Raw genomic sequence first — 26,362 nt, forward strand, 5'->3', positions numbered from 1 at the left:
TCCCAATGTAGAATTGGTAGACCCAAATATTTTAATCCAGCCAATTACAGAAGAACGGGCATCTAGGACTTTGTATCGCATTGAACTTCTAAGAAAAGTAAGGGAACAGGCCCTCAGACATCCACAATTGTTTGAACGCTTAAAGCTTTGCCATCCAAATCCAGACTTACCGGTTTGGTGGGAATGTGGCCCTCATGACAGGGACTTGCTCATTGGAGCTGCTAAACACGGGGTAAGCCGAACAGACTATCACATTCTTCGTGATCCTGAACTCTCATTTATGGCAGCTCAAAGGAACTACAGTCAAAGTAAGATGGCTCATTCAAGGACTTCTACCCCACTTTTACAGCAATATCAAGTAGCACTTTCTGCTTCTCCTCTTACCTCTCTACCTAGGCTCCTAGATGCCAAAGGTATTCTAGAGGACATGAAAGTTAAAAGTGAAAACCTTAAAGAGGAGCCTCCATCTTCTGAAGAAGAATCTATGTCTTCTGAGGAAACCAGGACATTAATAAAGTCTGAGCCTGTAAGTCCAAAGAATGGTGTTTTGCCACCGGCTACTGGCGACCAGAAATCTGGTGGAAAAGGTGAAACAGACAGGCACATGGTGGCAGCCAGAACAGAACCCCTAACTCCAAACCCAACCTCTAAGAAGCAGCAAACCCACAAAAGATCCGAATCTAGTTCGGAATCTGATTCTGATTCTGAAAGATCATCCTGTTCTTCCAGATCATCGTCATCTTCATCTTCTTCCTCTTCTTGTTCCCACTCACGGTCAGGCTCTAGTTCCTCTTCATCCTCCTCTTGTTCTTCAGCCTCCTCTTCATCCTCGTCCTCGTCCTCATCCTCGTCCTCATCGTCTTCATCTACATCAGAAGAGAGTGACAGTGAAGAAGAGGAAGCCCAAAAGCGAGGTATATGCTTAAAGTACCTTTGCTACTTTTCAGACACCGTTTCAAGCAAGGAATGAAAACAGTATCTTCAGATATTTAAACATGTTTAAAATTTTTCTATCTACAAATTTTCTTAGAGAAGCACTGTTGAATTGCTAATAGAATTTTGGTATACAGTAGCTAGAATATAGAATATATGGTTCAGTGTGAATAAATGTACTTACCATAAATCCTTGGGGAAGGAAGAAGCAAGTCTGGATCAGGACCACTGCAGGAAACAAACCAAACCAAGCAGGAGAGAGATGAAAGAGTAGCTGGGATCGTAGTATTTACTGGGAAGACAGGACCACCACCATGGGTGGGAAGTAGAGTAAGGTAAAGAGCCTGTCTAGAAGTTCTTCCTGCGAAGATGGGTCTTTGACATGTAAAAGAGGAAGCTGTCATATTTAAGGGTGAAGGCTGATTAATCCAACAATTCAGTATTAAAACTAGACATAAAATAAACACAAATTTACTTCTTTGTGATCAGTTTAAATTCAGAATTTTTCCTGTAACAATTTTGTCAGTGAACAAATATATATTCTGTAACAGCCACCAAGATTCTTAAGTAGTCTGATCTTCAGGATATCATAGGCTCTTAGTAGGAGATACCTACTTCAATGATATGAACTACAGTTTGTCAGCAAAATGATATTAGGAAGTCCTCTACTATAGTCCAACAGGTTAAGTAAAAGACAAAAATTGACCCAAGTATACACTGGAGTCACCATGACTTAGATACGGGGTATAACTTGAAGATAATACATGAATCGTGCCCACTTAAAAGTATTATTCTTGCGGCCAGAGTGGTGGCACAGTGGTATGGTGTTTGCCTTGCACACAGCTGACCTAGAACAGACCACGGTTCCATGACCGGCATCCCATATGGTCCCCCAAGCCAGGAGCGATTTCTGAGTACATAGTCAGGAGTAGCTTCTGAGAATCACCAGGTGTGGCCCAAACACAAACAAAAAAAATTGTTTTGTTCTTAAGAGAATTACTGGTAAGTCCCTATCAGGTACTTATTTTTTCTCCCTGTCCAGATTGCCTGTCAGTTAGTTTATTTCCTGCATACTCAAAATAACTCTGTAGGTCAAATTTTCATACATAAAGAGATGTTTGGTTTATTCTTTTACCCTTAGAATCTTTAATATCACTGTTTTGGCTTTTATGCTAAGTGAATTTCAGAGCTATGAAAAATCTTTAAATTTAAAGTAGTTTTTTTTTTAACTGCTACAATTTATCTTAGCAGAAGGTACCCCTCATATAAAAGCTTATGATGAAGAAAGTGTTGCGTCTCTGAGCACTACCCAGGATGAGACCCAGGACAGTTTTCAGATGAACAATGGGACACCAGAGTCAGCTTATATCTTACAAGGTGGATACATGTTGGCAGCTTCCTATTGGCCAAAGGTAAGTGAATAATATCTTACTGAAATAATCCATTTTTTAACTTTTGTCATATCACTTTAATAATAATAGATATCATATAGAAAACAAGTCATTTTGAAATGTAGGATAATATCTTGGTATTAGCATTAAAAGTATCAGTTTTACTGCAAGTAAATTGTCTGGTTAAATGTGTTTGTTTCTCAGTGTATTACCTTAGAATATTTAGAATAAAGGGTTATGTTAACATAAAGTTAATATTTAGGAGCTAGAATGATAGCACAGTGGTTAGGGCAGTTTGCCTTTCATATGGCTGACCTGGGTGGGTTTGAGCTCCATCATCCCATATAGTCCTCCAAGCCCACCAGGAGAGATTCCTGAGCAGTGAGACAGGAGTAACTCGAGTATCACTGGGTCTTACCCAAAAGCCAAAAATAGGGTCGGAGAGATAGCACAACCGTAGGGCATTTGCCTTGCATGCAGAAGGATGGTGGTTTAAATCCCGGCATCCCATATGGTTCCCCGAGCCTGCCAGGAGTGATTTCTGAGCGTAGAGCCAGGAGGAACCCCTGATTGCCACCGGGTGTGACCCAAAAACTAAAAAAAAAATAAATAAATAAATATTCAAGTACTTTATAAATAAGGGATAGGGATTAGTTCAGTGGTAGAGCATTTGTCTTGCATGTTTGAGACCTTGAGTTTGATCCTTGACAATAAAAAGAAGAAAAGGAGTGCCGGAGCGATAGCATAGTAAGTAGTAGGGCATTTGCCTTGCACGCGGCCAACTTAGGACAGACTCTGGGTCAGATCCCAGCATCCCATATGGTCCCCCAAGCCTGCCAGGAATGATTTTTGAGCGCAGAACCAGGAGTAACCCCTGAGCACCACAGAGTGTGACCTCCCCCAAAAAAAGAATAGAAATAAAGAAATGTACCATAGTCAGTTGTGGGGGGAGAAAGGTTTTGTTTAAGTACTTGTACATGTGGAAATTAAGACTCTATTAACACAATGCTTCCAAAGTTAGACTAGTACCAGAGGACTTAGCATTTAAAAGAGAGATTGAGAAATGAGGGAGTTCTGAACTCTTTCAGGGGTCTCAAATTCAATTTACCTGGGGGCCGCAGGAGGCAAAGTCGGGGTGATCCTTGAGTGCAAAGTCAGTAGTAAGCCTTGAACATTGGGGGGTGTGACCCAAACAACTAAAACAAAACAAAACAAAAAAAAGATTCCTCTAGGGCAGGGCCACAAAATGTTGTACGGAGTGCCGCAAACGGCCCACTGGCTGCGAGTTTGAGACCCCTGCTTTATATATTCCTAAATTGTCTTGTTTGTAGGGGTCACTTCTAGTAGTGCTTGGGCCCAGTGGAAGTTTGCTGGTGGTATGTGGGAAGCGAGAAAATGAGGGGCAAGTAGTGCCAGGAATTGAATTCAGTGCCTTAAACATGCTAATCATGCATTCTATCTCTTAAACTATCTTCCTTGCCCTAATTCGAATTTTTAAAGAAGGCATCTATATTACTACTATATTTATAAAAAAAATTAACAACCAAAATTATAATGAGGTTGGAGAGATAGTATAATGGTTAGCATGCTTGCCTTGATATGGCTGAGTTGAATGTAATCCTTGCCACTCCATTTGATCTCTGAGCACTTCCAGGACTGATTTTTGAGTACAGAGCCAAGAGTAAGCACTCAACACCACCATATCTGGCCCCCCCCCAAAAAAAAATAATTATAGAAATGTATGATGCATTTTTCTAAAATTTCATCAGTGAGAATGTATACTTGAATAACTTCTTAAAGAATTATATTATTTTTTGAGAGTATGTTTGCTTACCAAATGCACCTTTAGCTGTACCAACATTTTACTAGCATCACACTCTAACCAACTGAGCTAACTGACCACTGCTTCTACCAACATTTTAATCAGTTTGAGCCATTTGGTCTCCAGAAGTGTAACTTAATTATGACTATTCTTTGATGTTGCATGCTATTCCAGGATCGTGTGATGATCAACCGGTTGGACAGTATTTGTCAAACAGTTCTGAAAGGGAAGTGGCCTGCAGCTCGAAGAAGTTACGATGCCAACACAGTTGCTTCTTTCTATACCACAAAACTGCTGGACAGCCCTGGAGCAGCCACAGAATATAGTGAACCCAGTGTCCCAACTCCTCCAGGCGCCGGGGTTAAAGAAGAGCATGACCAGTCAACACAGATGTCAAAGGTGAAGAAGCATGTACGAGAAAAGGAGTTTACAGTGAAAATCAAAGACGTATGTTTATTTTTATTGCCCTAGGACCTGATTGCGATTGCGGTGTGCAGCATGCTTTTCCTGCAAATGGCTGCCTGCTCTTAACTCTTACTTCCTTCACATACTTGTTTTCTGGTATTTGGATCGGTTTCTTTTTGATATCCAGGTTATTAAACTTGAAAAATCTACTAGAAGGATCACCATTAAATGTGTCTCTACTTATACCTCTGAAAATAGTCCCTCTGCTGGTCAAGACGCTTTTATAAACAATCTGAAAATTTCTAATTGTTTTGGTTCTTTTAAATAATATGTAAATGGTATGTCAGTATACTTTTTGTTTAAATATTCAGCATGCCTTATTACACAGTAACATTTTATTTCTCAGTATTTCTTTTGAGCTTTGGTCAGTGACTAGAGCATAGATTGCATCCTCTAAACCATTATGCAAATATGAGATGTGTCTAAATTTGTAAGTATAGAGATGTGACATGAAAAAAAGCAAACTTCGTTTAGCTTAGAAAAGTATATGTAGTGCTTTTATTTTTCAAAGACCTAGATAGAGATTTCAATATCTATTACTGGAAAAACATGTTTTCTTCAGTTATGAACAAGAACAGAATATTTTACTTCTTTTTTCTAAGTAAAAATTTTCTCTATCCTGCAGCAAGATTTTTTTTTCATCATTTTTTTTTTTTTTAGTAATAGTGTTTGTTTCACAGGAAGGTGGCTTGAAGCTGACATTTCAGAAGCAAGGACTTGCTCAGAAAAGACCACTCGGCAGTGAAGACAGTGCTCCAGGGCAGCAGCAGTACCTCACTCGCCTTCGGGAGCTACAGAGCGCTTCGGAGACAAGCCTCACCAATTTTCCAAAGTCCTTGGCAGTATCAGGTGAATATGCTCATGCATGTCACTTATCCATTTTCAGCATCCAGTTCTTGTCCAGAGTGATATGTTCCAACTGTCAATGTCATAATGTACCTTTCTCTATTCTAACTGAACTCACCACTTTTTTTTTTTTTTTTTTTTTTTGGTTTTTGGGCCACACCCTGTGACGCTCAGGGGTTACTCCTGGCTATGCGCTCAGAAGTTGCTCCTGGCTTCTTGGGGGACCATATGGGACGCCGGGGGATCGAACCGCGGTCCGTCCTAGGCTAGCGCAGGCAAGGCAGGCACCTTACCTCCAGCGCCACCGCCCGGCCCCCGAACTCACCACTTTTTATGGCAAGTTTCTTATCATGGACTAGTCCTCCTGTCCCTCATCTCTATTTTCTCTAGATATTATTACCATATTGCCATTTATTATTATTATATGCCACAAATGATCTATGTCTACACCTCTCCTTCTGACTCATTTCACTCAGAATAATAATCTGATGTGTTGATGTATGTACAGATGATGCACTGTGCATGGCTCAGTGTTTTTGTGTAGTCACAAGAAACAGAAGTTGCACACCCATACATTGTATCCACTCATTGTATGATAGACTGGATTCAAAACAACTCCCTGCTGAACTAAACTCTGTGACAGATGACACAGTAAAGATAATTTGTGAAATTCACAATTGTGATCAAATCCAGGTATTCACCACCCTGGGTGAGAGTATGGATGCCCCCTTCTAGCATCTTCTCCATGAAGAAGTGAAGTGGCTGTTCTCCCAGGAGAAGGGTGCTCTCTCGCCTTGTTGGCAAGAGGGAAGAAGTAGTGCAGTTCCTGTGAGAGCAAAACTCTGACTTTGTACAGCCTCAGTTGGACAAGGAATGGGTAGCTAAGCTTGTGTACTTGGAAGACATTGTTCATTTTTTTCTATGAATTTAATATTTCTCTGCAGGGAAGTTTCACAAGTAGTTTTTACAGTGAGAGATAAGATGGATGTGTTCAAAAAAGAATCTGATTCTGGGAAAGAGATATTGAAATGTTTCCACTCTTGCAAAAAATTTCTGAATGGCACTTATATTATGCAGAAAGTCATAATCAATATGAAAAACAGCATTTAAGGGCAATAGCTCACAACTTTAATCATGAGTACTCTGAACATGAGAATCCACGGAAAAGAAAACTCTGGGTTGAGAATCCCTTCATGGAAGATGCCCACTCTTGTGTAAAATAATATATGTGTTTTAAGATCACTCCAGGCACTGTATTTCTAAACCACACCCAACCTGGTCTGAAGAAGCAGGGTAGCAGGAAAGAAATAATAAACCAAAAAAAAAAAAGAAAAAAAGAAATAATAAACCAAGCTAGCCAGGAAAGGATGATCATGGAGTGCATGGCCTTTTACCTTGTACTCTCTGCGTGGAGCCCAAAAAGCTAGAACACCTCTTTCTTTATTAAAACCAATTTCCAATACCAGGAGGCTTCAGGTCAAGAGAGAGAGACAAAAGTACATATTCAGTGGACTTTTACATATCAAAGGAAGAGGTTTAAGAAAGGATGACATTGGGGGAACACCTTTGTTTAGGGTTGATACTGGGTATGGTCTTACACTCTTGGAGCCGGCTGGGGCTGCACACAGGGCGCACACTGACAGAGGCTAGGAGCAGAGTCCTGACTCCTGGAGCTGCCACCTGGCACACAGAAGAGCCAAATTAAAAGTGTAAAGAGCCACATGTGGTTCGGGAGCCACAGGTTTCTGACCACTGCCTTAGGGTAAAATGTCTTTTCACTTTTTAGTCCTCTTTTTTTCTTTTTTAATGGAAAAACATTTAGCACATACACTAATCAGTGTAATTTTAAATCTGAATGTTACTGGGAGTGCATGCTTTGAATATGAAAACCCCAGGTTTGGTCCCCAGCACTACATTTCGCTAGCACAGTATCAGAGAATTGACCTCAGCAACACTAAGTACAAACTCTCCTCCCACCACAATAAAAAAATCATTGAAATTTCTTGGTTTTGTTTTTTTGAGGGGCCACATCCGTGGCACTCAGGTTACTCCTGTGCATAGTAATTACCTATACACTCGAGTATAAGCCAACCCCCCCCCCCCCAATTTTACTTTTACTCTAAAAACTGGGAAAATTTAGTGACTCAAGCGAGTATCAGCTGAGGTATAAAATGCAGCAGTTATTGGTAAATTTCAAAAATAAAATATATACCCAAAACAATTAATAATTGAGGAATCACTAGGTTAAATGTTAAATTTATTGTTAAAGAAAAACTGTAAACTAGCAACAATAACTTTAAATAAAGTGCAGAAACAGTAGCTTAACAGGTTATCAAGCCAAATCACAAAGGTTAAAATCCTTCAAAACTGGATTCCTCCTCCTCATCATCTGTATGTCCAAACAGCTTCAGCTGTATCTGATGTGAAGGTATCAGCATAGACATTGTCATCATCACTGCTGTCGGTCTCATACAAAGCGCAGAATATTGTGAGTTACATAGTTCAATGGCATATAGTTCAGCCGTCTATCTCTTCAGCTCAGCCTCGACTTGTGGATTGAGCTGAAGCACCACCCCTCCAGCAGACAGCAGAAGACTGGAGACTATGTGCATTTGATATGATATCCTGTATGACCCAACTATAAGCCAAGTTCGGGATTTTCAGCACAAAAACTTGCCTTATATACGGTACTCTTGGCAGGCTCAGGAGCCATATGGGATGACAGTGATTGAAGCTGGGTTAGCTGCACACAAGGCAACCACCCTGCCTACTGTGTGCTATCACTCTAGCCCCTGTTGAATTTTTTTTTTTTTTTGGTTTTTGGGTCACACCCGGCGGTGCTCAGGGGTTACTCCTGGCTGTCTGCTCAGAAATAGCTCCTGGCAGGCATGGGGGACCATATGGGACACCGGGATTCGAACCAACCACCTTTGGTCCTGGATTGGCTGTTTGCAAGGCAAACGCCACTGTGCTATCTCTCCGGGCCCCCCTGTTGAAAATTTTAATATGCATTTTAAAGCATTTGTAACTTCATTTAAATATTTGGGAAATATTTTATCAATTTTAACATTAAAGTTCAAGCAGCATTTCTTTTCCTATTGTCTCTTCCCTTAACTCATTCCAGAATAGCAAAAAATGAATAGTAGGACTAAATTTGCTATTAAAATCTTTTCTTGGTCCTTTTGTCTTGTTTTACTGCTTTAAACCTCTCTCCTTTTACTTTACTGACTCTATTTCTTCCCTAGATTCTAGTGTAAAAATCAATAATTTTTATGAACATAATTCACTAGTAAGTATGGGTAGCTGGGTATTTTTTAAGTCAATGTAAGGACCAGAGAGATAAGTCAACAGCAGGTAAGGCACTTGCCTTGTAGTGTAGTTAACCAAGAGAATGCAACTTAGTTGTTCCCTACAAAATTTTTAAGGTGTCTTTGAAATTAAGATATGAGAAAGGTCAGCAACTTTGATACAGTCACACAGGCAGCCATAGGACAGGGCTAAATTCAGCTCACCTAGGTTTTATCCCCAACACCCAATGTGGTCTCTGAAGCATCACCAGGAGTAAACACACTGACTATAGCCTAAGATCTCACCCCTTCCCCACCTCCAAGATAAAGCACTCCTTAAAAGATTGAAAATGTTGGGTCAGAGTGTTAGTGCAACAGAATAGGGTGCTAGCCTTGTATGAAACTGTCCTAGTTTCAATCCCCAGCATCCCACATGGTCCCCTGAGCCCACCAGCAGTGATTTGATTGCCTGAGCACAGAAGCAAGAGTAACCTCTGAGCACTACTGGGTATGGCTCAAAAACAAAACAAAGTAAAAGATGAAAATACATTCCTTACTGTCAATTGCTATTTTAAATAAGCAGTTTATCCTTGTTTTGTTTTCAGGCTGTACACAGCAGAGTGGTCAGGGCTTACCCCCAGGATCATTCCTGGCAGCCTGTTAGGACCATTTGAAGTGCCAGGGATTAAAACCCAGGTCAAATACCTTACTTGTACTATCTCTTTAGCCCTAGTTAGTATTTTGCTTAATAAGGAAGTTAAAGATTATATACTCAAAGATAGGCATTAACCCATCATACTGCCTTATATAGAATTATTTGATGAATATGTATATGAAGATTGAGTATATATGAAAATTGTTGACTGCATATAGCTATTTCACTCAAATACAAATATTTGTATTGGCTGCCTGCTGAAATAAGGAATGAGAAAGTTCTGTTTAATTTGACAAGTATATAGTGTTCGTTTTATTAATAATATATTTAGGCACCATGATTACAAACATGTTTGTAGTTGGGTTTCAGTCATAAAAACGTATACCCTCCTTCAGTGCAACCTTCGAACCACCAATGCCCACCAATGCCCACCCTCCTTCCCCACCCCCTGCCTGTATTTGAGACAGGCATTCTACTTCTTTCACTCACTATCATTATCATGATAGTTGTTGGTGTAGTTATTTCTCTAACTGTGCTCACCAATCTTTGTGATAAGCTTCATATCTAGGGCTTGTCTTTTCAAACCTCATCTTTATTTTCTCTGGGTATTGTTATCATATTATCTTTTATTTTTCTTAAATCCCACAGATGAGTGAGACTATTCTGTGTCTATCTCTCTCCCTCTGACTTATTTTACTCAGCATAATAGTTTCCATGTCCATCCATGTATAGGAAAATTTTATGATTTTGTTTCTCCTGACAGCTGCATAGTGTTCCATTGTGTATATGTACCACAGTTTCGTTAGCCACTCATTTGTTGTTAGGCATCTGTGTTGTTTGTAGTTTTTGGCTATTGTAAATAGAACTTCAATGAAATTTTTAACACTTGGGACAGAAATGGGGTTTGAGAAATTGAGGTATTGTATATAAAAAAGAGGAACATAATTGAATCTGATGTTTCAATGTGGTAGGGGAGGGGAGGGAAGAGTCATCAAGAGCCCACAGAAGAAAGGTCATTATACAGAATTGCTTTGTGTGGTATGGGGGAGGGGTGGAGAAGAAGTGAAAGACAAAAGAAACATGTGGTCCATCACAACAGCAATGAAGGGAGACAGGAGAAAAGTCAAAGATGCAAGAGCCATATAGCTGGTAGGTAGGGCTCTTGCCTTACATGCAGCTGACCTGGGTTTGATCTGTACTGTTTAATGAATTGTCTGCTGCACCCTATTAGGAATGATCCTAAAAAACTGAGCCATAAGTTAGGAGAAACACCAGTCTTTTTCATGGTATGTATATAAGAACTAATGTTTAAATATATTTAGGAAGGTATGGTCTGTAAATAAGAACTGTAATCTAAGAACTATTATGCATTTTTAACTTCATTAGGTACTTCCATTCAGTCAAACCTCGGTGCCAATGGAGTTATATTAGACAACCAGCCTATAGTCAAAAAACGGCGAGGGAGAAGAAAGAATGTAGAAGGTGTTGACATCCTCTTTTTTAACAGAAATAAACCACCTAATCATGTAAGTAATGCAATATTTAAAAGCTACTAATCCAGGGGCTGGACCAATAGTACAAGCGGGTACTTGCCTTGCATGCAGCCAACCAACATCCCTGAGCATTACTAGGAGTGGTTCCTGAGCAGAGTCAGGAATAACTCCTGAGCATCATCAAATGTGACCCAAAAAATACTACTAGTTCTGGGGCAGAGAGATTGCTCAAGGAATTTGCCTTGTATGAATGAATACCTGAGATTGATTTTCAGCATTAAATTTATTTATTTATTCATTTATTTTTGGTTTTTGGGCCACACCCGGCGGTGCTCAGAGGTTACTCCTGGCTATCTGCTCAGAAATAGCTCCTGGCAGGCACGGGGGACCATATGGGACACTGGGATTTGAACCAACCACCTTAGGTCCTGGATCGGCTGCTTGCAAGGCAAACACCGCTGGTATCTGGCCCCCTAGGACTTTTGGATCCAAAAGCAGCTTACTTTTCGGGGATTGTCATTGAACTACTGCCCAATTAGCTAGTATTTCAAGGAATTGCCACTTGGACTTCTGAGCTCTTCTTGAGAGTCCCAGAAAGGGAAAAAATATTCACAGATCTGGGGCCAGGAAGATTGCCCAGAGGACTTGTATACATCCCCAGTACCACCTGGTCCTTGATGCACTCTCTACTGGGGGTGGTATAAAAACAAAGGCAACTACTAATTCTCGATTACTACATGGTTTAAATATACCTATATCTTGGTAGATTCTAATACTGGTTATAGTCCATGAAAAGTTGTATTTTATAGATTTGGCAGAATTTTCAACAGTTAATTGCATCAAAAGATAAATTAAGGGCTGGAGTGATAACACAGTGGTAGAGTGTTTGCCTTGCATGCAGCTGACCTGGGACAAGCCTGAGTTCGATTCCCATCATCCCTTATGCCCCCCCCCCCAAGCCTGCCAGAAGCAATTTCTGAGTGCAGAGCCAAGAGTAACCACTGAGCGCTGCCAAGTGTGGCCCATTTAAATAAAAAGATAAATTAAAAGGTATATGGGAATAGGGGCCAGAGAGATAGCATGAAGGCAAGGCGTTTGCCTTGCAATCAGAAGGTCAGTGGTTCGAATCCTGGCATCCCATATGGTCCCCCGTGCCTGCCAAGAGTGATTTCTGAGCATAGAGCCAGGAGTAACCCCTGAGCTGCCAGTTGTGATCAAAAAAAAAAAAAAAAAAAAAACTATGGGAATAAAAAATGTATGTGGTTTTTCTACAGGTTAATTTGGGATTAGCCACCTCACAGATTTCTGCAGGGATAAATCCAGCACTATCCTTTACTCGGTCTCAAGGAATTCCTTATGCAGAAAATCCCGTTCCAGTTATTAATCTTAAAGATGGCACAAGACTTGCAGGTGATGATGCACCAAAGAGAAAAGATTTGGAAAAATGGCTTAAGGAACACCCAGGTTATGTAGAAGATTTGGGAGCTTTTATTCCTGTAAGTGAAATACAAATATTAGTATATTTTATTTTCATAGTGTATCAAACATAATGGTACAGCATAAGATATCTCTCACTCACCTAAAGTTAGATAAATGTTCTGCCCAAGATCTAGAAAAATTTGTGGAAAGAAAAATCATTACCATCTTTCACAGGATACAGGACTCGTTCTATTCTGATTCTTCATTCAGTTAACTGTTAACACTAAAAATTTCCTTCTGGGGCTTACAGTACAATGGGTACTTGCCTTATGTAAGGCTGACCCAGATTCAATCCCTGGCATCCTATATGGTCCCCCAAATTGTGTGAGAAGTATTGCTCAAAACCAGAAATTTTGGGGCCAGAGAGATAGCATGGATGTAGGGCATTTGCCTTGCATGCAGAAGGATGGTGGTTCGAATCCCGGCATCCCAAATGTTCCCCGAACCTGCCAGCAGTAGTCCCTGAGCGATGCCGGGTGTGACCAAAAAAAAAGAAAGAAAGAAAAAAACAGAATTTTTTTTTTTTTTTTTTGGTTTTTGGTTTTTGGGTCACACCCGGCGGTGCTCAGGTGTTACTCCTGGCTGTCTGCTCAGAAATAGCTCCTGGCAGGCACAGAGGACCATATGGGACACCGGAATTCGAACCAACCACCTTTGGTCCTGGATTGGCTGCTTGCAAGGCAAACACCGCTGTGCTATCTCTCCGGGCCATTTTTTTTAAAAGATAATAAAAGTATTTCAGAGGATGATGGAAAAGTAAATGAAAGTTTAATGATTCTCATTTGGGGGTACTATTTCTCCAGCCATAACCTCATTATTAGTAAACATACAATTTCTATCAAAATTAAATCTTCTTGGGCTGGTGCAATAGTACAGTGGGTCATGTGTTTGCCTTGCACATGGCCACCCAGATTTGATCCTGGTATCCCATAGAGTCTTCTGAGCCCATCAGGAGTGATTCCTGAGCACAGGGCTAGGAATAACCCTTGAGCATTATTGGATATGGCTCAAAAGGGGGAAAAATGATATCTTCTTGCTCTGTTGATGTCTTAACCTTTAGGTAATGTCCATCTCTATCTCATACTTACTGAAACTTGAAAGTTTTTTAGTCTGATATGAGTGTAACTGTCCCTGCTTTTATTTGTCTACTTTTATTATTATATTGCCTTAAATAACAGAAACAAAAATAACAAAAAGTCTCTACATGGCAAAGGGACACTTGCTAAAGTATAAAGACAACCTACCAAATGATAGACTCTATCTGTATGTGGTACATCAGATAAAGGACTAATATTCAGAGTATAAAAGGTATTCATTCACAGGGTTAGAACAGTAGCACAGCAATAGAGTGTTTGTCAACTCGGGTTCTATCCGCAGCATCCCAGGTGGTCCCCAAGCTTGCCAGGGGTAAACTCTGAGCTCAGATTCAGAAGTAACCACTGTGTGGCCCAAAACAAAAAGAAACAAAAAAATGTATTCACAAAGTTCAGCATTGTAAAATAAATGTGACAAGACTAGTAAGAATAGAACTGTAAAACATAGTCATAAAGCAGTAACTAGTCTGATATACTCCAGAGTTATATGCAGGGATGAGTGGAATAATATTAATGACACTAAAAATTTAATTGAGGGGCCGGAGCAATAGCTGATATAGGACAGACCTCGGTTCGATCCCTGGTGTTCTATATGGTCCCCCAAGCCAGGAGCGATTTCTGAACGCATAGCCAGGAGTAACCCCTGAGCGTCACCGGGTATGGCCCAAAAACCAAAAACAATAATAAAAATGTAAATTGGGATCAGGCTCCGAGGGGATTGTAGAGGTTGGGCTTTATTCTTGTAGCATGTTTTTACCGGCTAGAAATGGCTGCTGATAGCAAGTCCTACTATGTTAACAGTTGTAGAGCATTCAGCATGTTTTATGGAAGGAATTTTTACTGCCACTTGCCAGCTGTATGACCTTGAGGAAGTTAATCTCTCTGAGCCTTGTTCCTATTTGTGAAATAATATATAGCCAGTATGTAGCTAACAAGGTATTTATTGTTAGTATTATTTTGTTATTGTAATCAGGGGCAAATGGATACTGGACATAAAGTTCAAACCCAGAGCCACATGCTCTTCCATGCCAGAGCACCATAAGGTGGCTCTAGCGGTCCTTGGAATCCTTGAACCTACTGTCGAACTACCCAGTCTGACTGGCTGTCATCAAGAATAACCCCATTGTGCTCGCTTCGGCAGCACATATATTAAAATTGGAACGATACAGAGAAGATTATCATGGCCCCTGTGCAAGGATGACACGCAAATTTGTGAAGCGTTCCATATTAAAAAAAAAATAATAAATAACCCCATTATCACTTCTCGGCCTTTTGGCTAAGATCAAGTGTAGTATCTGTTCATATCAGTTTAATATCTGATACATCCTCTATCCGAGGACAATATATTAAATGGATTTTTGGAGCTGGGAGTCGGAAGAGGAGCTTGCTCCATCCGCTCCACGCATCAACCTGGTATTGCAGTACCTCCAGGAACGGTGCACAAAAAAAAAAAAAAGAATAACCCCATGGACGATTTATTGAGCACTACCTAGAAGGAACCCTCCCAAATTAAATATAGTTTAAAGAAAATCATCTTTAGGGGCTGAAGCAATAGCACAACAGGTAGGGCATTTATTTGCCTTGAACATGGCCAACCCAAGTTCAATCCCTGGCATTCCATATGGTCTCCTGAGCCTGCCAGGAGTGATTTCTGAGCACAAAGCCCGGAGTAACCCCTGAGCGTTGCTAGGTGTGGCCCAAAGACAAAAAACAAATAACATCTTAATAGTATTTAAGGAATATATGAGGGAGAAGATAAGAACAATCTTTTTAAATTTTTTATTGAGATTATTGAGAATAACAAGTCTTTAACAGTTGTATTTCAGGCATATAGTGACAATAAATTCGAACCATTCCCAGCACCAGTGTTGACCTCCCTCCACACTAGTTCCCCGCATGCATCTCATACCTCTACCTTTAGTCCTCTGGACTACTAGCTTAACAGGTTCATTTTGTGTTTAACTTGTTAAAGTTTGGGTCTCTTGATTCTGTTTTCATTATCTTTGGCTTGGGCATTTAGATCGGACCTTTTTTTTTTTTTCCATTCAAGGCTCCTGAGACCACTTGGCCCCTGGGTTTCATCCACGTTTTTTTTTCTTCAATTTGTAGGAAGACAGAAATATGAGGCAGAACAAAATGAATTCAAGTTCTAAGGTTCTATGAAAAAGGCGGGAGCCCCTATCTAGAAGATATAATAAAATTAAAAGAAAAAAAAAGGAAAAAGTTAAAAGAATAAAAGGGGGCAGATGTGGCAAGTTTTCATGTGGTGTTTTTGGTTTTGGGTTTGTTTTTTTTTTTGTTTTGTTTTGTTTTGTTTTGTTTTGGTTTTTTTTGCACAGATACAGTGAACATTGGGGAAATTAGAAGGAGGGGCCAGAGTGGTCGCACGGAGCATTATGGCATCTACCTTGCCAGCACTAGTTTAGGACAGACCTCGGTTCGATTCCCCAGCGTCCCATATGGTCCCCCAAGCCAGGAGCGATTTCTGAGCACATAGCTAGGAGTAACTCCTAAGCATCACTGGGTATGGCCAAAAGAAAGAAATTAGAAAGGAAATACCCTTGGCCTAAGAGATACAGGGTGTCTCCATCCATAAAGCATACTGTTATAAGACCAACTACAGGCTCAAGGCATGTGGAGGAACAGTTATTTAAATGCAGAAGAAGTGCAAGCTATTAACACAACTGGCATAACTATAGATTGTCTCAGAACACAGAATATCTGATGTTTCTGATAAATTTATCATGAAAAATAAAGAAATGTACAACTTAGAGAAGTTAATCCATTATTTAGGTAACTCTTCGGGGAGCATTAAGGAAGGATACAGTTCTTTGAGAATATTTAAAGAAAGAACTGTCATGCTCATCTCATCCTTTCTCTGATAAGAATTATTCCTTAGGCACTTAACTTGCATACAACTGAGCAGGTTCAATCCCTAGTACCCTAGCTCCCTGAACCTCCAGGAGTGATCTCTAAAAACAGCCAGAAGGCCTGGGCACTACTGAATATGGCCTGACACCAACACAAAAAAAAAAAAAAAAAAAAATTTTTAGAGGAGAGTGATAGTATGAGGGTAAGATACTTGCAAGTGCTCAGTCCTGCCAGAAGTAATCCCAGAGTGCAGAGCCAAGAGTGCAGAGCCAGATGCTGCTAAGGATGCCTCCTTTCTCCCAACAAAAAGTTTTCTTGAGGAATAATTTGGTCATTATGATGGTCTTGAATGAATTAGCTAAATCATGTCATATTTACTAAAGTCATAGTATTTTTTTTTTGTGGTTTTTGGGTCACACCCGGCAGTGCTCAGGGGTTACTCCTGGCTCCATGCTCAGAAATTGCTCCTGGCAGGCACGGGGGACCATATGGGACGCTGGGATTCGAACCGATGACCTCTTGCATGAAAGGCAAACGCCTTACCTCCATGCTATCTCTCCAGCCCCTAAAGTCATAGTATTTTTATTAAACTTTTTAAAATTGGCTTGAGTGTAAAATTTTTTCAAGTTTTATCTTCATATAATACACATTTTCTATATTAAAAATTAAAATATACAAGATTTTAATTTCCTTTAATACTGTATAAAATGATGCTTTCACTATTATAAGATTAAATTACTTGGAACTTATTTGTGCTGTTTGTATAGGTAAATATTTACTTATTTATTTGTCTGTTTTAGAGAGTGCAACTTCATGAGGGAAGACCCAAACAAAAAAGACATCGTTGTAGAAATCCCAATAAACTAGATGTTAACAGTCTCACAGGAGAAGAACGTGTTCAACTGATAAACAGAAGAAATGCCAGAAAGGTATTTATACATGTGTTGTCTTTTATATTGATTCAGTACTTACAATTTCTCCAAAACAGTACTTCATTCTGTAATAGTTAATAGTTTTTAAGATTTTGAATAATTTTTTTCTCATCTGTTACTTTTTTGTTCTTTTCTTGTTTTGTTTTGTTTTGTTTTGTTTTGTTTTTCGGGCCACACCCATTGATGCTTAGGGGTTACTCCTGGCTAAGCGCTCAGAAATTGCCCCTGGCTTGGGGGGACTATATGGGACGCTGGGGGATCAAACCAGTCTTTCCTTGGCTAGCGCTTGCAAGGCAGACACCTTACCTCTAGCGCCACCTTGCCTGCCCCATCTGTTACTTATTTTTTAAATGTGGGGGTCAACTTTGTGCTTTGATGACCACATGGTACCAGGAATCAGACAAGAAGCTGAAAATTTGGTGGGAATGGGAGTTATTTTGTTTTTGTTTCTGTTGTTTTAGTTTGTTGGGGGCTCTTGATTTGTTTTAGCGTCACACCTGGAGGTGCTTAGGGATTAGTCCTTGCTCTGCACTCAGGAATCACTTCTGACATGATTGGTACTAAACCTGGGTCAACTACATGCAAGGCAAGCACAGTTCCTGCTGTACTATCTCTTTGGCACCAAATGCAGATGACTTTGAAGCCCTTCTCAATTTTTTCCTTTCCTCTTTTGTTGCTGTTTCTGCAGTGACCTTAGTCACACCCTTTAGTTGCAATGCTCAACAGAAGTTACAAAGTTTTATGATGTGAGGACAGGAATCATAAAGCAGCAGCACTACTGGGACCATTTAAGGATACAGTGAGAATTAAATTAATGTAGGAATTCAGCCCCATGTCTTTTTGCCATAAGCTTCTCTTTCTCCTTTAACTGAACTCCAACAGTTAATGGATTTCCCCTAACTGTGAACTGCTGCCTTGGGGCAGTTGAACCAAGCCTATATAAAGCCTCTTGTAAAGATCTCAGGGGAGCTTTCCTACTGGTCTGGGGGAGCCTGCTGGTTGGGGCCCCAGTCATCCTACCTGTCTACCTGCTAACCTGATGATACAGTGAATCAATAATTAGTAAATAGTAAACCATAAAGAACCTATCTCCTTTATTACCTGACTGCTTATGCTGTTGCTCCTGTGCCCCAGGGTTGTCTAAAGTCTCATTTGTTTTCATTTACTTTCTGGCTATCTGTGTGTCTCTTGTTCCAATCTCTCCTCCCCTCCCCTCCCCTCCCCTCCCCTCTCCTCTCCTCCCCTCCCCTCTCCTCTCCTCCCCTCTCCTCCCCTCCCCTCTCCTCTCCTCCCCTCCCCTCCCCTCCCCTCCCCTCCCCTCCCCTCCCCTCTCCTCCCCTCCCCTCCCCTCTCCTCCCCTCCCCTCCCCTCCCCTCCCCTCCCCTCCCCTCTCCTCCCCTCCCCTCCCCTCTCCTCTCCTCTCCTCTCCCCTCCCCTCCCCTCCCCTCCCCTCCCCTCCCCTCCCCTCCCCTCCCCTCTCCTCTCCTCTCCTCTCCTCTCCTGCCAGCCTGATGATACAGTAAATCAATAAATAGTAAATAGTAAACCATAGAGAACCTATCTCCTTTATTACCTGACTGTTGCTCCTGTGCCCCAGGGTTGTCTAATGTCTCATTTGTTTTCATTTACTTTCTGGCTATCTGTGTGTCTCTTGTTCCAATCTCTCCTCTCCCCTCCTCTCCTCTCCTCTCCCCTCCCCTCCCCTCCCCTCTTTCTTTCTCCCTCTCCTCTCTCCTCTCTTTCTCTGTCTCTCTATCTCCCCTCACTTTTGCTCACTCCCTCGTGCTCTCATTAAATATTAAGATGTAGATAACCCTCCCTTTTACCCAGGGATTGCTTAGCTCCAATATTTGTTGGGGGTAGAGTCAGCCCCCCGACAAATTTTATACTTAAAAGTCCTTGGTGCCGGATAGATAATAGAGTGAGAGGGTGTTTGCCTTACATAAATTCCGTTTTCAGCACCTCATATAGTCCCGTGCTCTGTCTTAAGTTATTCTTTTTTTTTTTCTTTTTTTTTTTTTTTTTTAGTTTTTGGGCCACACCCAGTGGTGCTCAGGGGTTACTCCTGGCTGTCTGCTCAGAAATAGCTCCTGGCAGGCACGGGGGACCATATGGGACACCGAGATTTGAACCAACCACCTTTGGTCCTGGATCGGCTGCTTGCAAGGCAAACGCCACTATGCTGTCTCTCCGGGCCCTTAAGTTATTCTTTTGGTTTGGTTTGGTTTGGTTTTTTGGGGTCACACTCAGCAACTCTCAGGGGTTACTCCTGGCTCTACATTTAGAAATCGCTCCTTACAGGCTCGGGGACCATATGGGATGCCGGGATTCGAACCACTGTCCTGCAAATCCATGCTATCTCTCCGGCTCTTTAAGTCATTCTTAAGAGCACTATTGGGTGTGCTCCCACAAACAATAAGTAATAAATTAAGTCCTTCACATACTGGATAAATAATAGCAACTATTGTACTTACTGTATACTATATATATGTTAGTTTAGGACCATGAAATAAAGCTGGCTGATTCCTAGAACCTCATCTAACTGCTTTTTGACTCTCTCCGCCTTCACCCTGCAACCTTCAGACCCACCAGGCCATAGGAGTTGCGGGAGCCGAGACTAGCTGAAAAAGACTTCAGCATCCTCCTACCAACTCTAGGACTCTTTAATTTACATTAAAACAACACTTAAATGCACTTAAATTGTCTCATTTTATCATAAAAACCTATATAGAAAGTGTTGCTGTTGCTCCATTATACAGAGCAGAAAACTAGGGTTCAAATGGACAATGATTTGTTTGAGTTAATGTACCTGATAAGTTTGACTCCAAAGGTTCTACTCTTGAATATGCTCTCTTACCTTTTCAACTTAGTAAATGAATAGTAAATGGAAGTTATTCTCTTTACTTTATAAAATATTTAAATTTTACATTGCCATATGTTTGTTATTTATTAGTATTCCTGATAGATTGTGATAAGGCCTGTTCAACATAAAAGAGATTGCCCACAGGGGTTCAAACAACATGTGGTGTTGTTAATGGTGGTGGTAGTGGTGTTTTTTGTTGTTGTTGTTGTTGTTGTTGTTTGTTTTGGGTCACACCCAGCAGCGCTCAGGGGTTACTCCTGGCTGTACGCTCAGAAATCGCTCCTGGCAGGCTTGGGGGACCATATGGGATGCCGGGATTCGAACCACCGTCCTTCTGCATGCAAGGCAAACACCTTTCCTCCATGCTATCTCTCCGGCCCCAAACACCATGTGTTTTAAGAAAAGAAACTACAACACAAAATAGAAACAAGAAAAGTATCCATGTTTAATAGTTTTAAAATGGCTGACCATCTGTTTTTTATTTATAGGTTGGAGGTGCGTTCGCTCCCCCTTTGAAAGATCTCTGTAGATTTCTCAAAGAAAATTCAGAATATGGAGTGGCTCCTGAGTGGGGAGATGTTGTTAAGCAATCTGTAAGTATTTATAAATACCAATTTAGATATCAGTTTGAAAATTAAATGCCTTTTAATTAATTAAAATTTAATTTTCAGTTAAAAACTTAACAGGAAGCATCTGTTCTGCAGGAGAGAATCCTCACCACCACACAAATCCTAAGCATGGAGCTAGTAGCCCGTTTCCATGTATTACCTAGAAAACAAAACAAAGCCTAGGAAAATAAACATGGTTGGGCCGGGCATGTAGCTCAGTAGCAGAATACTTGTTTTATGTGTGAGACCCTGGACTTGATCTTTGGCACTGCAAAAAGTAAAAACATAATCCATCAATATGTGATACTTTCAGTCCATGATTTTTTTTTTTTTGTATTAAAATTTTTCAGAAGCTTATTGAATTAGAGAGCAGGATATGCTTCTGGGTTTAATTTAACCTGCCACAAAAAAGAATCCAAGTTGTAAGGAGAAACATGTGTAAGGATATTTACAGAATAATGTAGTAGGGAAAATTAGGATATACTAATAGTCTAATTCTAATATGTCTAATCACATATTGGACAAGAGCATCGAGAGGGCCTGCTTTGAGATTTTGAAGGCTTCATTTCAGGGGAAAATGCATATAAAATATTTTATATAAGTTACATATTGAAACAAGAATATTTTGCTTATGTTACGTTGATAAAATATATTACTAAAATTAATGTAAGTAACTTGTTTCTTTATTTCCTTAAGTATGATGACTAAAAGTTTAAATTGGGGGCCAGCACAATAGCACAGCAGTAGGGCATTCACTTTGCACACGGCTGACCCAAGACAGACCTGAGTTCGATACTCGGCGTCCCATATGGTTCCCAAGCCAGGAGCGATTTCTGAGCACATAGCCAGGAGTAACCCTTGAGCGTCACCAGGTGTGGCCCAAACACAAACAAAAAAATGTGTTTTAAATTGCTATGGCTTCTGTTATAGACTGAACAACAGTATTGGTCTTTAGCCCTACAGTCTACCAGCCAGTCATTAAAAGGGTCCACCCGTTTGAATAAGGTCCTAGTAGTGATTGTTGGCTGCTGAGTCTCTAAACCCTCCCCAGGGTTGGCAATTGGAAGAGACAGTTGAAGAGTTTGTTGGCAATTGGCCTTAACCTCTGTATGTCTGTGTGGCTAGAGGGGTTTTGTTTTGGTTTTTGTTCAGTTGGCTTTTAGGAGCCACACCTAGCTGTGCTTACTCCTGGCTCGGCACTCAGGGTTTAGTCCTGGTGCTTGATGAGGCCATATGAGGTGTTAGGAATTGAACCTAGGTCTACTGCATGCCAGACAAGTGTCTTACACCAGGCCCCCTTCCTACGAATTTTAAGGATTTAAACTTCTTGCTGAGCTATCAAAGTATCAAAGTATAGACCCAGTAGTAAGCCCTGGCACCACTGGTTAAGGCTTGAAACCAAAAAGAAACAAAAATGTGTAGGGAAATTACAAGAGAATTACAAGAGAAGATCATAATTTGTTCTTCATTCTGCTGGATTTGTTTCCTTCCAAGCTGTTCTGAGCCTGTTCTCTCCCCCATCCCCATAGGTGGGGTCTTTTTCAGCATAGCTCTGAATTCCTTTTTTCTAAAGGAGTAGTAAACAGATTCTATGAAGCCTTTCTTTATGACCATTTATTTACTGCCTTTGTTATTGTTTTTCCATATGAGAATGCAGCCACATTTTAGTATCCAGGAGTAGTAGTAATGTGAAATATCTAAGGGTATAAAAGTAACCTTCATGGAAAAAAATTTTCTTCAAACCTTCTCTTCTCTATAGCTATTACACAAAAATTATGCTTCATAGTGTGAGAGAAGAATAAAAGCCTCTGTCTACTTTTTTGTCCAATGATGAAATGAGAAGTTGAGAAGCTATTTCAAAACCACCCCTTACTTTAATGTTAATTGTATCAATGCAGAATAGCTTATGAATAATTACTTGTTTTTAACAGAACATTTGTATAGCAAGCTAGTGCCTACAGATACCATTTTAATAATGTGGCTATTATTAATAAATACATTTTCCCCTAGGGATTTCTTCCAGAAAATATGTATGAACGTATTCTCACTGGTCCTGTCGTAAGAGAAGAAGTAAGCAGGCGAGGGAGACGGCCTAAGAGTGGAATTGCAAAGGCAACAGCAGCAGCGGCAGCAGCAGCTGCAACAGCCTCTAGTGTTTCCAGTAGTCCTTTGTTAGCCAATGGCTTGCTTCCAGGTGTGGATCTCACAACTCTTCAGGCCTTACAACAAAACCTGCAGAACTTGCAGTCGCTGCAAGTAACCGCGGGGCTGATGGGAATGCCTGCCAGCCTTTCTTCTGGAGGAGAAGCTAAAAACATTGCTGCAATGTTCCCCATGCTATTGTCAGGAATGGCCGGATTACCAAATCTTTTGGGCATGGGAGGACTCTTGACAAAGCCTACAGAGTCTGGAACAGAAGACAAGAAGGGAAATGACTCTAAGGAGCTAGAGGGGAAAAAAGACAGGACAGAAAGTCAAAATGCAGAGAATGGTGGAGAAAACTCGGTGTCAGGTTCTCCTGCAACATCCTCTACTGCTGCATTAAATACAGCTGCAGCTGCCAACCCGTTAGCTCTTAACCCGCTGTTACTATCTAATATACTTTATCCAGGGATGCTTCTCACTCCAGGCCTTAATCTTCATATTCCAACATTGTCCCAGTCCAATACTTTTGATGTACAGAAAAACAAAAACGATGACTTGGGCTCATCTAAGACTGTAGAAGTAAAAGAAGAAGATTCCAGAGTCAGAGATCAGGAAGACAAAAGGGGAACTGAACCAAGTCCTCTCAATGAAAACAGCACAGATGAGGGTTCAGAGAAAGCCGATGCTTCGTCTGGGTCTGATAGTACATCGTCGTCATCATCTGAGGATTCAGATTCTAGTAACGAAGACTGAATCCCCAGCTGCACTTAAATTATGAACTGATTTTGGATTTTTTTCTTTTAATTATTAATTGTAAATACCCAGTGTTGAGTGCATCAATAACTTACTGACCGAACATTTCAGTTATTTGTTTAGAAGTGCAAACTGCTTTCAGAGACGTTTTGCATGTAATATTTCTTAAGATTCCTAAGTTTCTGAACTCGTATGTACTATCAAATACATAAAGGTGTAAAATTACAACAAAAGGCATTATAATTTTGTTGGGGGTTAATTTTATGAAAATTATCTCAATAAGAGTTGTATATTTAATATATTTGCAGTGAACACAGAATACTTTATGCATATTACTGATTTGATTTGAATATAGTTTTACAGCCTCCTTGACACCTATAATTTACAGATCAAAACTCAGCAATAATTTGGGCAGCTAATGAATGTCATGAAAGCTGTAGAATCTACATCACCATCCATTGCTTTAATTACATGAAAATGCTCTAGTGTTGTGATGCACTGCTGATGTTTCCAATTCAGGTACAAGTGTGTTTTAAAGAAGAAATAAGTTTCCCAATCAGCCAATTTGGCTACCTGTTACCTCAGCTGAGTTAGTTTAGGAAGTTTACATTCATTTCTAATTCTATACTTGTTTTCAGGGGTTTTTTAAACACATCCTATATATCATGTTAATCTGGCAAGAACTATGACTTGCTTTTTTTGCTGAGCCTAACTGATAGCAGTAAAATCAAGTCATAAAATAACCCTGTGTCATGTAACTTTGGCACCCTCTAAACATACTTAGTTTTCACTTTTAAAAGTTTGGCCTCATATTAAAATAATTATGTCTCAGATGAGTAATGTCTGTTTCCAGGGTTCAGAAAAGGCAAACTCATGAAAAGCCACTGAAAAAGAACTTTACACATAGCATACTTCATGTAAAAAAAAATTGTTTGTTTGCTTTATTTGTGTAGATTTCTATTTGTGTTTTATGTCATGGAAATAAATTCAAAATTAACAGAATAGTGATTAAACGATATGCAGAAAGTCTAAATTCATTTTCAGTTACTAGGTATAAGCAGACTAAATGTTTCCCAGAATCAGTGTTGGGTGAATTCAGTATATATTAAACATGCTGAGTTGCCCATTTTGAAAATGCACTTTGAATAATCATTAAAAAGTACACAAGTTGTATGTATAAACACAGAAATGAAGTCCAGAGCTTCTGATCAATTTCTTAGAACCCTTTGCCATGTAAAATTTGTTTGATATTTGATTTGTGATACAATTTCTCCTGCTAAAGCTGCTATTATTCTGACAAGGTAGAGGTCCAGGTTCATCTTCATCTATATTTAAAAATTAGAAATGAATTTGATGTAAAATATCATTTACATCCTAAGGAGAGACAAGTGTTAACATTTCACTAGTGGTACTGTAATAAGCCAGTGTTATATTTGTGAGGGGATCAACAGAGGAATAATGTGCCCCACTTCTCTCCACAGGTGGAAAAAAAATAATTTTCAGTATGTTTTCATAAAACTGTTACTTTGTCTTGAATTAAGCAATTGCATTGGATTTTCTAAGACCCTTACCAATAAATTATGTTTCTGTATGTAAAAATAACTCTTTATTAGAGAGACAGTGTTATATGTATTTACAAAATTATGGAAGTTTCATTGGAATTGTATTGATTTTTTGTAATTTTCCAAACTAGTACTTTGATGAATTGATAGTCCTTTATGCAATGTCTTAGCAATAGTCACTCTAATACCCATCCAGGAGAAGTGGGTAGTAATTCTTCATCATGAAAATTATATATTTAATATTTAGTATCTTCCCTTTGCAGTATTGCACTTTTGTTTAACTAGAACACCTATGAGATAGCCAAAGTTTTTCAAACACAGTTAACTTAGTTTGCCAGTGAAGTATTTCAATACCATCTATATTTTCCTTCCCTCCCTCTGGTTCTACCCACATGATCTTTATTCCTTTCCTTCCCCAAATTAAAAAATAATAAAGAGGGAGAAAATATCCCTTTTTTGGTGTTGTCACTAAAATCTAATTTATATCAAATGTATGAAATAAAGTATTTTCCTAATTATGGTCAAATGAATTTGGTTACATCTTAGTGATTCTCTTTCTATGTAATAAGGCAATTGCATTTTTTCAAAGCATTAAGAATATTAACTTTAAACATTCTCTTGGGTTTCAAGACACTTCTATTTAGTATTGATTGGGGGAAAGTTGTCCAGCTATCAGCTATATAAAAAACATGCAGATATGGTTATGTAAAGTTAAGGGTTATAAGGAAAAAAATCAGTAGAATTACATAATACTAAAGTTGCAGTTGAAAGGATATCCAAGTATGTGTTGGTAGTTACTAAAAGAATTATAGCTGTATTGCCTTGTATTTATAGCCCTTGTTTCAGGTTTCATGATTCAAGTCTTAGTCCAATTTTCCTTTTGGACATTTGCAATATTTACCAGTTGTGTTTTGTGTAGTCTGAATTTGCTTTCTGTAGTTGAGCAAACGTCTTAAAAAGTCATTTGTAATTTATTAAATTACTTTCTATGATGTTCTATAGAGCAAATGGAAGTTTAATTATTTTTTATTAAACATATTCTTTGACTACCCATGATGTCAGCCTCTGTACATGATAATACTTATTTTTTGGTTTTTGGGCTACACCTGGCATTGGTCAGGGGTTACTCCTGGCTCTCTACTCAGGAATCACTCCTGCTGGGT

The 26,362-nt window shown here is 39.7% G+C and overlaps 1 protein-coding gene and 2 non-coding genes across 5 annotated transcripts in view; all 3 read left to right on the forward strand.

Annotated features, from left to right (window-relative positions):
* The window catches only part of CHD9 (chromodomain helicase DNA binding protein 9), a 244,561-nt gene extending 218,313 nt beyond the window's left edge, over positions 1–26,248 (forward strand). For 2 of the 3 annotated variants that reach the window (XM_049786049.1, XM_049786050.1), the window contains 9 exons: positions 12–914; positions 2,182–2,345; positions 4,321–4,593; positions 5,292–5,460; positions 10,786–10,925; positions 12,167–12,388; positions 17,137–17,265; positions 20,620–20,724; positions 22,750–26,248. In XM_049786049.1, coding sequence (XP_049642006.1) covers positions 12–914; positions 2,182–2,345; positions 4,321–4,593; positions 5,292–5,460; positions 10,786–10,925; positions 12,167–12,388; positions 17,137–17,265; positions 20,620–20,724; positions 22,750–23,637 — 2,993 coding nt within the window. In that variant the 3' untranslated portion in view covers positions 23,638–26,248. The remainder of the gene's footprint in view (positions 1–11; positions 915–2,181; positions 2,346–4,320; positions 4,594–5,291; positions 5,461–10,785; positions 10,926–12,166; positions 12,389–17,136; positions 17,266–20,619; positions 20,725–22,749) is intronic. The other variant, XM_049786051.1, reaches the window with a different exon arrangement.
* Positions 14,591–14,697, forward strand: LOC126029084 (U6 spliceosomal RNA). Its single transcript, XR_007502740.1, has one exon. It is a non-coding gene; the product is annotated as a U6 spliceosomal RNA (small nuclear RNA).
* LOC126028899 (U2 spliceosomal RNA) lies at positions 14,722–14,912 on the forward strand. The gene has a single exon (XR_007502584.1). It is a non-coding gene; the product is annotated as a U2 spliceosomal RNA (small nuclear RNA).
* Positions 26,249–26,362: the final 114 nt, after the last annotated feature.

This window comes from Suncus etruscus, chromosome 14 (assembly GCF_024139225.1).
Source record: "Suncus etruscus isolate mSunEtr1 chromosome 14, mSunEtr1.pri.cur, whole genome shotgun sequence".
In the NCBI taxonomy this organism is placed as follows: Eukaryota; Metazoa; Chordata; class Mammalia; order Eulipotyphla; family Soricidae; genus Suncus; species Suncus etruscus.